The sequence below is a fragment of the Bombina bombina genome, chromosome 7 (assembly GCF_027579735.1).
Source record: "Bombina bombina isolate aBomBom1 chromosome 7, aBomBom1.pri, whole genome shotgun sequence".
Lineage (NCBI taxonomy): Eukaryota > Metazoa > Chordata > Amphibia > Anura > Bombinatoridae > Bombina > Bombina bombina.
In genome coordinates this window covers 399,757,036-399,769,104 of record NC_069505.1, presented here as the reverse complement: position 1 = coordinate 399,769,104, position 12,069 = coordinate 399,757,036, and the positions used below count along the sequence as shown (strand labels likewise).

Sequence of the window (12,069 nt, the reverse complement as noted above, 5' to 3'; positions counted from 1 at the left end):
GTGCACTAAGTATTATATAGTAAGTAATGTGTGTGCTGTGCAATGCATTGCTAATATGTCATCAACAAACGATATCTGAGAAGTATGAAGCAAATTAAATAATAGAAGTTAGTTATGATGTTTATTTAAAATTGTATTCTCTATCTGAATCATGAAAGTAAATGTTTGGGTTTCATTGCACCTTTAAGTGTGTAATATATTAAAGTAACTTACAGTGTCAGTGAGTGATGTCCCCTGCAATGCAATTTGTTTTAAAATTTATGTTCGCAAAATGTATGGCATTGGCAAAGTAGTTGAAGTTACTAGTACTTGTTGATTTTACATTTGCGGCTTGACATTTTGACAACTGGAACTTAGTGTTTTTTTCTTTTTTTTTTAACACTGACAGAGTTCGACGTTGACAACAACATCATCCGTCACATATGTACATGTCATGCTAAAATGACAGAGGGAGACAAAAAAGATAGAGAGATAAAAAATGCACCTAGCATTTTAAAAGCAAGCATCTGGGCACATTTTGGATTTTATGAACATACTGGAAAGCACGAATTGGACAAGACACACGCGGTTTGTAAAGCCTGTCACACAAAAATTAAATACCTAGGGAATACTACTAACTTGAGAAATCACGTTAGACGTTTTCACTCTGAGATGCTAACCCCTGCCGCTGCCGCCAGTGCCACTGCCAAGGAAATAACAAGACTAGCTGAAGCTCATCAGCCAAGAATTGATGCAATGCTGTCAACTTTGCCACCCAACTCTGAAAAAGGGAAGAGAATAACCAAAGCTGTGGCAACTTTCATAGCGAAGGACCTACGGCCTTACTCTGTTCTGGAAAACCTTGGGTTTCGCAACCTGTTGAAGACACTAGAGCCACATTATAAGATCCTGTCACGCAATCACTTTACAGAAAACGTTATACCTGCACTCTACCACGAAACAAAAGCTCAGGTAATTGCATCAATGAGCCAAGCCAGTCGAGTCGCAATAACGTGTGATTCATGGACTTCAGTCACGACGGAGTCTTATGTAACAGTAACTGCACATTACGTTAGCAAGGACTGGAAGATCTTGTCGCATGTGCTGCAAACGAGAGCAGTTTATGAGTCTCACATGGGTTCTCATCTGGCGGAGCTACTGTCTCGTGTCGTGGAAGAATGGCAGCTGTCCGATAAATCTGTAGTGCTTGTGACCGACAATGCGTCGAACATGATTGTTGCTGCTCAAGTTGGAAAATTCCCTCATGTAAAATGCTTCGCCCATACACTGAATCTCGCATCCCAGCGGGCGCTGAAAGTGGCCACGCTCTCCAGGCTTTTAGGCAGAGTGCGACGAATATCAACATTTTTTCACCGCAGCACTACAGCAAACCACTGTCTGAAAGAAAAACAGAAATGTCTTGGCCTGAAGAATCATAAGCTGATAACTGATGTGACAACAAGGTGGAACAGCTCATATGACATGGTCGAGAGGTTCCTAGAACAGCAACCTGCAATCTCTGCCACATTGTTGTCTCCAGAAGTCAGAAAAAGTGAGTCAGATCTCTGCACTCTCAACGAAACAGATGTGTCAAATGCAGAGGATGCTGTGAGTGCATTAAAGCCAATGAAAGATGCAACCACACTGATGTCAGAAGAGCGCAATCCAACTGTTTCTCTCATTGCCCCTCTAAATGCACAACTGCTCCAGAACATGACAGACACCATGGGAGACACACCCATGATCCATGAGATCAAGAATGCCATCAAAACAGATCTCCTGAAGAGGTACAGCAGTGAGGCAGAGAAGAAGATACTTTATACAGCCTCTGCCCTGGATCCTCGTTTTAAGGGACTGCCTTTTATTCTCACAGAGGAGGAGAGATTGGAGATATACAGAGGAGTGACTGAGGAGGCTGCATCCTTGGAGGTAATTTTAATTGCATCATGTTTCTTGAAAAATGTATAAATTGAAAACAAACATAAAACATACCATCCATACAAAATAGGCTTAGCTAGCAGTAGCTTGATTAGTAGCTAGTTTAATGAGTACAAGGTTTATTATATAAGTCAGTTTGAAAACGCCACAGTCAGTCAACTTTCCTCCTCCTCCGTCCACTCCCGAGTCCTTCCTAATAGATGTGAGCTGTTGCATGCATTTATTTATGCATTACTGTCTCTCTGAGCACACACATAGCATTAGCTGGCTGGCTGCTCGAGGTAATAATGAATGCTATTTTTTCTATTCTTTTTTTCAAACACAGATTGAGTGTACTAGTACAGTTACATCTAGGAGGACAAACGTGGATGAAGTACCACTGCCTGAGGGAAAAGAAACTCTGGAAGAAGAATCACCCATCGAGGAGGATAACCCTTCTCCTCCCAAAAGAAAGTCCACATCGCTGCTCATGACTTTGCTGGGACAGTCTTTCACTGACACTGAAGGTACAATAGAACCCAAGACCCCCTATGCCAAGGCTGAAGAGGAAATAGAGAAATATTGTAAAGCCCCATCTCTGCCTCTCACTGAAGACCCTTTGAAATGGTGGCATGCACATGAGGTCATATTTCCCCTCCTCTCTCATTTGTCAAAGCGATACTTGTGTATCCCAGGTACAAGCGTGTCTGCAGAGCGGGTTTTCTCCACTGCAGGAGATGTGGTAACGGCAAAAAGAAGCACCCTCCAACCAGAGCATGTGGATCAACTAGTGTTCTTACAGAAAAACCTACATATTCCATAATTCTGAGTAGTGATTCAGGTTTATAATATTAATATTTAATTTCTTTTTGGCACATCCAGAAGAAAGTGCTGTGTGCCCCACTGCCCAGTGCAGACTACTGTTAAGTTATTTTATATTTGATACTGTTATATAGCTTATAGCTTTTTGAAAAATGAAGCTTAAAACCTTGAGTAAATCTTTGTTGGATCACAAAATATACTAGTACACTACACGACACGACCGACCACGTCACTCTGTCACAGTCACACACACACACAAACAATACAAAAGAAACAACACACAACTGCACACACCTCATGTGTGCGTGTCAGTGTCACCCTTCACCATGATTCACTCTTTTTATGATGTGTGGTTTTTTTGGTATTGTTTGACTGTGTGTGACTGTGACTGTGTGTGTGTTGTGTAACAATATATTTGTGATCCCATAAAGATAATCAAAGTTAGTAAATCTACTAGTAGTTCAATGCTACTTGTTGTATAATGTCTATTACTACTTCTAGTGTTACTGACGATGTTTGCCAATCAGGAAGTGCTCTGTTTTTTAGATGTTGTGCTATTGTTTACAGCACACCCCTGTATTGTTTGCAATGCAGTGAGTGCATAGTGCATAAGGGATTATTAATATTATTCACACTAAAAATTGTCTATTTTAGATAGACCCTTTAAGAAAGATATCATATGTTTTTGTTTATGATCCCAATCCCAAATGCCATCCCACTCCCAGGCAGATCTGTAGGGGTTAACCTAATATAACCAACCAGTTAACAATAACAATGTGTGTACTGTCTAACTGTCTTTATGAGTGTGTGAGTGTGACTGTGAGTGAGTGAGTGCCAGTTTGAAAAGTTTGTATGTATCTATCTATGAGTGTGTGTGAGAGGAGTGTATTAACTGCCTTTGAATGTTTTTGTTTGTATGTGATTGTGTGTCTGTCCCAGTGTCTAAGTGTCTATGAGTGTGAGTGTGACTGTGGCTGACTGGCTGTGGTGCCTTTGAATGTTTTTGTTTGTGTGTGTGTCCCACTGTGTCTCTAGTGTCTGGGTGTCTAGTGAGTGTGACTGTCTAACTGTCTATGAGTGCACTATGCAGAGAGTGAGACTGAAGCCAAACCACTATAGGGGAAGGAAAAGCCTTGAGTAAACCTTGAGTAAATCTTTATTGGATCACAAATATACTGTACACTACAGACAGTACAGCACACACAGCACACAGTGCCACACACAACAGCACAATACAAAAATAAAGCACACACACCTCAGGTGAGTGGCGTGCCACCCTTTCTTCACCATGATTTACTCCTTGATGTCTGTGTCCTTTTTTTATGTATTGTTTGTTTGTGTGTGACTGCTGTGTACTGTTCAGTGACAGACTCAGTCACTGTTCAGTTGTGTGTAGTACTGCTTTAACAGTAACTAATAACTAACTAATTATATTGTGATCCCATAAAGATAATATAATCATCAAGAAGAAACTGTAGTTATAGTAGTTCAGTTCAATGCTACTTGTTTTAAATGTCTCTCTCTCTAGTACTATTGTAAGTCTGTAACTGTGTAAACTAATTGTATATGTCACAATCACATGTGTGTTGTGTGCACACTCTGTGCTGTGTGTTGTGTTCCAGATTCTTCACGTGATGTTTGTTTGCCACAAATTGACAGTCATGAAGGCACAGTGGACTGCACCTGTAATTTTGTACCTATAAGGGATTTATGTTTTGTTTTCTGAGGACAATTTTCACACAAATAAGGTATTATGGTGGTAACTTAAGCTTAACCTATCTATTTTGGTTTTAATTTAATGTCTATTATTATATTATTATTACTAAGTAAGTAAAGAAATTAAATTAAAACCAACATAGATAGGTTAGACATTTATTTGTTGTTCATGTTTCTTTACAAGTGTATAGTGTACTTACTATATATAAAATATACATTTAAATATTTTCTTTTATTGAAGAAGTACACTGTGAGCACTGCACTTTTTACACTACGTACTCTGTAACTACAGTTTGATGCCATAATATTGTTTCCAAACCAATACAACAATTGCCATTTAGTATTTACTGTTCTATAAACTGTTGTTGTCTGCTATGTTCAGACTTTGCCACAGGAAGAGTGTCCTTTTTTGAGCTAATAAAATAAAAAAAGAGTTAATTTCAATACTTTGACTGCTTGAATTTTTTTTTCTGAAAAATTAAAAAATTGGGCAGAAATAGTGCAGTAATCGTGATGCATCGCGATGCATCGTAGAATCGAATCGTATCGAATTGTTACGATGATAATCGTAATCGAATCGTGAGACAGGTGAAGATGCGCAGCTCTAATATATATATATATATATATATATATATATATATATATATATATATATATATATATATATATAAATGTATCTATATCTTTAGACATGTATATATGTGTATCTTTGTTAAAGCCTTTGGCTGCCTTTTTTTTCTAACACCTGAGACCTCATATCTTTGATCCCATAAAACTTTTTTGTGCAATATTTTATTTTATTCATTTTTATTAGATGGTGTTATTGTGAGTGTAACTGTACTTTGTAATGTGTTTTGTGACACTTTTTAGTTTTGTGAAAGTTAACCAGAGCTCTGAGTCTCGTTAATCATTCTAGTGTAAATTGCGAATACTTTCAACTCGTAATACGAGTGGTAATCCCAAGGAGAGCAAACCCCTCACGATAAACCCCTTATTACTTTGCGCTCCACTCGTAATATGACCTATAGTAGATAATTGGCGCTCTGCATAGTAGAAAATGTGCTTTGGCTCGTCTGAAACGACTTCTAATTGGTTGAACAGCATCTGGGTGGCATCACACGTGTAACTCCACAACGTCAAGCCCATATATTGCACTTAGCAAGCCGTGCAGCAACACTTGTGATTGGGTTACCGCAATAAATGTCACCCAAAAAAATACTCCATTAAGGGGGGGGAAGGCGAGGAAATAAAACATGAGATATATGAGCAAATTAATTACAATTATGTCTAAGCATTTTACAGACTATATACACATTTTAGAAACAAAACTATGATTATGTAATTTACAAGTATTTAAAGGGAAGCGCTGCAGCGGCTCTCAGAATTTAAAGGTAAGTTTTTGAAGAAAACACTTGAAATGTCAATTTTGATGAATTAAAGTGCCCTTGTTTTTAATAGGATTATTAAAAACCGGGCACTAATTCATTAAAATTGACCTTCACTTTAAACGTCACTATCATTTTAATTCTTATGTATTTTCTTTACTACATTTGTGATTATAATTGCCTAAAGAAACTGTATATACTGTAGCTCTGAGAAACACGTTGCATGTATTGTATGTAAGTTGTTACTTTACAGTTTTTAAATGATTTTAACGTTTTAGTAAAGCTAGTGGTTAAGCTGCATATTACATTTGGGAGTCGATTATTCCTAGTGGAGTTATTTTATCCACGTGTGGTTATACAATTCCAGTAACCAGAATTAATCCGGTGAACAGTGAGCTGAAACACTGAGAGATTTCAGCACGTTCGATCAAGCACATATGAGTTCTAGGGGGCGATTTATTAAGTGTCGGACGGACATGATCCGCTGTAGTGATCCTGTCCATCCAACATCGCTGAATGCCGACAGCATATGCTATCGGCATTTAACATTGCACAAGCAGTTCTGGTGAACTGCTTGTGCAATGCCGCTCCCTGGAGATTCACAGCCAATCGTCCGCTAACAGGGGGTGTCAATCAACCCGATCGTATTTGATTGGGCTGATTGCTGTACGCCGCCTCAGAGGTGGCGTACGAGTTAAAGAGCAGTGGTCTTAAGACTGCTGCTTCTTAACTCCTGTTTCCGGCGAGCCTGAAGGCTCGCGCGGAAACAGCTGCATTAGGCAGCATTCGGTATGATAAATCTGCCCCCTAGCCTTTTTGAGTATGATTTCATATGGTGCTTCTTTGGTGGAGGAAAATTAAAGTGAATGTTTACACTAGGAGGAGTATTCTATTTTTTATTGCACCTCTGCAGTGGGCCAGAATGAGAACAGTTGTCAATGCGCTAAAACACTGTGAGATTTCAGCACTTTGATTAAAGCACCTTTGTGAGTATTATTCTGAAGGTTGTGAATTGGTGGAGGCTACCTGATTTTATTACTGCACTAGGAGGGGACCTTTCTTCTGCCATCCGACTTGGGATAAACCATGAATAGAATATTTAAAGGGACAATAAAATAGGACTTTAAAATTGGGATTGGGATCTCATGACGTCTGTTAGTCCTATGTTTTCCTGATTTGGCATGTATTTTTTTAACCTACGTTCAATAAAGTGGTTTTTATCTTTATCCAACCGTTTCGAAGGCCTCTCTTTTTTGCTATTGCCTTATGGACTATGAGGAGTCCTTTTTGCCAAGGTCCCGGATTCCCCAGACACTGGTGATTATTCCCCATTGATGACAGCCTAAGAGTAGCATCCTGATTGGCCTACCACCCGCATGCCTCTGGAATCACATCACGTCACAACAGTCATACCCAGAAGTATCGACCGCATGGACAGCGAGGATGACAGTGCAAGGTAATAATCCCACACCGGATCTGTGGTTACCTTATCGCCAGTGATCGTCCATACGGCTTCTTGTGGTCTTTTCCCTTGGGAATGGAGGAGCAGCGGTAGAAGACAGGTGAATCCCTCACCCTTCCGCAAGTTGGATGCTACAGAGCGGTGGCATTAAAGGTAATTTCTTCTGTTAAGTGTGATCAGTCCACGGGTCATCATTACTTGTGGGATATTATCTGCTCCCCTACAGGAAGTGCAAGAGGATTCACCCAGCAGAGTTGCTATATAGCTCCTCCCCTCTACGTCACCCCCAGTCATTCTCTTGCACCCAACGACTAGATAGGTCGTGTGAGAGGACTATGGTGATTATACTTAGTTTTATATCTTCAATCAAAAGTTTGTTATTTTAAAATAACACCGGAGTGTGTTATTACCTCTCTGGCAGAGTTTGAGGAAGAATCTACCAGAGTTTTGCTATGATTTTAGCCGGAGTAGTTAAGATCATATTGCTGTTTCTCGGCCATCTGAGGAGTGAGGTAAACTTCAGATCAGGGGACAGCGGGCAGATGAATCTGCATAGAGGTATGTAGCAGTTTTTATTTTCTGACAATGGAATTGATGAGAAAATCCTGCCATACCGATATAATGTCATGTATGTATACTTTACACTTCAGTATTCTGGGGAATGGTAATTCACTAGAATTACACTGTAAGAAAGACATAAAGCTGTTTAATAACTAGAGATTATGTTTAACGTTTTTGCTGGAATGTAAAATCGTTTTCATTTACTGAGGTACTGAGTGAATAAATGTTTGGGCACTATTTTTCCACTTGGCAGTTGCTTAAATCTGTTTTTTCTGTCAGTTTCTGTTCTCCCTCACTGCTGTGTGTGTGGGGGAGGGGCGCTTTTACTATGCATCAAATATTTCAGTCAGCAGAGCTGTGAGAATTATAGTTTGACTGAGATAAAAACGTTTATTCTGTAATTTGTTTCCTGCTTTCAGAAATTGTTATCTTTGCTAATGGGATTAAACCTTTGCTAAAGTTGTGTTGTTTAATTGCTGAGGGGAACAATCCTTTGCTAAAACTGTATATTCTGACAAAGATTGATGCTATAACTTAATTATTTTAACTGTTATAATTTTTTTCTGTGCTTCTTAAAGGCACAGTTCGTTTTCATATTATTTGTAAATTACTTTGAAAAGTATTTCCAAGTTGCTAGTTTATTTGCTAGTGTGTTAAACATGTCTGATTCAGAGGAATATCTCTGTGCTATATGTGTTAATGCCAAACTGGAGCCCAATAGAAATTTATGTACTAAATGTATTGATGCTATTTTAAAAAACAGTCAATCTGTACAAATTGAACATATTTCACCAAACAACGAGGGGAGAGTTATGCCGACTAACTCGCCTCACGTGTCAGTACCTGCATCTCCCGCTCAGGAGGTGCGTGATATTGTAGCGCCGAGTACATCTGGGCGGCCATTACAAATCACATTACAAGATATGGCTACTGTTATGACTGAAGTTTTGGCTAAACTACCAGAACTAAGAGGTAAACGTGATCACTCTGGGGTGAGAACAGAGTGCGCTGATAATGCAAGGGCCATGTCTGATACTGCGTCACAGTTTGCAGAACGTGAAGACGGAGAGCTTCATTCTGTGGGTGACGGTTCTGATCCAAATAAACTGGACTCAGACATTTCAAATTTTAAATTTAAGCTTGAGAACCTCCGTGTGTTACTAGGGGAGGTATTAGCGGCTCTGAATGATTGTAACACTGTTGCAATCCCAGAGAAAATGTGTAGGTTGGATAAATATTTTGCGGTACCGACGAGTACTGACGTTTTTCCTATACCTAAGAGACTTACTGACATTGTTACTAAGGAGTGGGATAGACCCGGTGTGCCTTTCTCACCCCCTCCTATATTCAGAAAGATGTTTCCAATAGACGCCGCCACACGGGACTTATGGCAAATGGTCCCTAAGGTGGAGGGAGCAGTTTCTACTTTAGCTAAGCGTACCACTATCCCAGTGGAGGATAGCTGTGCTTTTTCAGATCCAATGGATAAAAAATTAGAGGGTTACCTTAAGAAAATGTTTGTTCAACAAGGGTTTATATTGCAACCTCTTGCATGTATTGCGCCTGTCACGGCTGCAGCAGCATTTTGGTTTGAGTCTCTGGAAGAGACACTTCAATCATCCACACTAGATGACATCACACACAAACTTAAATTCCTTAAGTTAGCTAATTCATTTATTTCAGATGCCGTAGTACATTTAACTAAACTTGCGGCTAAAAATTCAGGATTCGCCATTCAGGCACGCAGAGCTCTGTGGCTGAAATCCTGGTCAGCTGATGTTACGTCTAAATCTAAATTGCTTAATATTCCTTTCAAAAAAAAAAAAAGGGCAGACCTTATTCGGGCCCGGCTTGAAAGAGATTATTGCTGACATTACAGGAGGTAAAGGTCATGCCCTGCCTCAGGACAAGGCCAAAGCCAAGGCTAGACAGTCCAATTTTCGTTCCTTTCGTAATTTCAAAGCAGGAGCAGCATCAACTTCCTCTGCACCAAAACAGGAAGGAGCTGTTGCTCGCTACAGACAAGGCTGGAAACCTAACCAGTCCTGGAACAGGGGCAAACAGGCCAGAAAACCTGCTGCTGCCCCTAAGACAGCATGAATTGAGGGCCCCCGATCCGGGACCGGATCTAGTGGGGGGCAGACTTTCCCTCTTCGCCCAGGCTTGGGCAAGAGATGTTCAGGATCCCTGGGCGTTAGAGATCATATCTCAGGGATACCTTCTGGACTTCAAATCCTCTCCCCCAAGAGGGAGATTTCATCTGTCAAGGTTGTCAACAAACCTAACAAAGAAGGAAGCGTTTCTACGCTGCGTACAAGATCTTTTATTAATGGGAGTGATCCATCCAGTTCCGCGGTTGGAACAAGGACAAGGGTTTTACTCAAATCTGTTTGTAGTTCCCAAAAAAGAGGGAACCTTCAGGCCAATCTTGGATTTAAAGATCCTAAACAAATTCCTAAGAGTTCCATCGTTCAAGATGGAAACTATTCGAACAATTTTGCCCATGATCCAAGAGGGTCAGTACATGACCACAGTGGATTTAAAGGATGTTTACCTTCACATACCGATTCACAAAAGCCATTACCGGTATCTAAGGTTTGCCTTTTTAGACAGGCATTACCAGTTTGTAGCTCTTCCATTCGGACTGGCTACGGCTCCAAGAATCTTCACAAAGGTTCTGGGCACTCTTCTGGCGGTACTAAGACCGCAAGGAATTTCAGTAGCTCCGTACTTAGACGACATACTGATACAAGCTTCAAGCCTTCAAACTGCCAAATCTCATACAGAGATAGTACTGGCATTTCTAAGGTCGCATGGATGGAAAGTGAACGAAGAGAAAAGTTCTCTCTTTCCACTCACAAGAGTTCCCTTCCTGGGGACTCCGATAGATTCTGTAGAAATGAAGATTTACCTGACAGAGGACAGGTTAACAAAACTTCAAAGTGCATGCCGTGTCCTTCATTCTATTCAACACCCGTCAGTAGCTCAATGCATGGAGGTAATCGGACTAATGGTAGCAGCAATGGACATAGTTCCTTTTGCACGCCTACATCTCAGACCACTGCAACTGTGCATGCTAAGTCAGTGGAATGGGGATTACTCAGATTTGTCCCCCACTCTAAATCTGAATCAAGAGACCAGAAATTCTCTTCTATGGTGGCTTTATCGGCCACATCTGTCCAGGGGAATGCCATTCAGCAGGCCAGACTGGTCAATTGTAACAACAGACGCCAGCCTACTAGGTTGGGGCGCTGTCTGGAATTCTCTGAAGGCTCAGGGACTATGGAATCAGGAGGAGAGTCTTCTTCCAATAAACATTCTGGAATTGAGAGCAGTCCTCAATGCTCTTCTGGCTTGGCCCCAGTTAACAACTCGGGGGTTCATCAGGTTCCAGTCGGACAACATCACGACTGTAGCTTATATCAACCATCAGGGAGGGACAAGAAGCTCCCTAGCAATGATGGAAGTATCGAAGATAATTCGCTGGGCAGAGTCTCACTCTTGCCACCTGTCTGCTATCCACATCCCGGGAGTGGAGAACTGGGAGGCGGATTTCTTAAGTCGTCAGACTTTTCATCCGGGGGAGTGGGAACTTCATCCAGAGGTCTTTGCCCAAATACTTCGACGTTGGGGCAAAACAGAGATAGATCTCATGGCGTCTCGACAGAACGCCAAGCTTCCGCGCTACGGGTCCAGATCCAGGGATCCGGGAGCGGTCCTGATAGATGCCTTGACAGCACCATGGACCTTCAGGATGGCTTATGTGTTTCCACCTTTCCCGATGCTTCCTCGATTGATTGCCAGAATCAAACAGGAGAAAGCATCAGTGATTCTAATAGCGCCTGCATGGCCACGCAGGACTTGGTATACAGATCTGGTGGACATGTCATTCTGTCCACCTTGGTCGTTACCTCTGAAACAGGACCTTCTGATTCAGGGTCCTTTCAAACATCAAAATCTAACTTCTCTGAAGCTGACTGCTTGGAAATTGAACGCTTGATCTTATCAAAGCGTGGTTTTTCTGAGTCAGTTATTGATACCTTAATACAGGCTAGGAAGCCTGTTACCAGAAAGATTTACCATAAAATATGGCGTAAATACCTATATTGGTGCGAATCCAAAGGTTACTCTTGGAGTAAGGTTAGGATTCCTAGGATATTGTCTTTTCTACAAGAAGGTTTAGAAAAGGGGTTATCCGCTAGTTCCTTAAAGGGACAGATCTCAGCT

General features: G+C 40.9%; 1 protein-coding gene across 1 annotated transcript; it reads left to right on the top strand.

Moving 5' to 3' along the window:
• Nucleotides 1-1,140: 1,140 nt before the first annotated feature.
• LOC128635945 (E3 SUMO-protein ligase ZBED1-like) lies at nt 1,141-4,705 on the top strand. Its single transcript, XM_053689033.1, has 2 exons — nt 1,141-1,908; nt 2,243-4,705. The coding sequence occupies exons 1-2, from the start codon at nt 1,210-1,212 to the stop codon at nt 2,717-2,719; spliced, it is 1,176 nt and encodes a 391-aa protein (XP_053545008.1). The 5' UTR covers nt 1,141-1,209; the 3' UTR covers nt 2,720-4,705.
• Nucleotides 4,706-12,069: the final 7,364 nt, after the last annotated feature.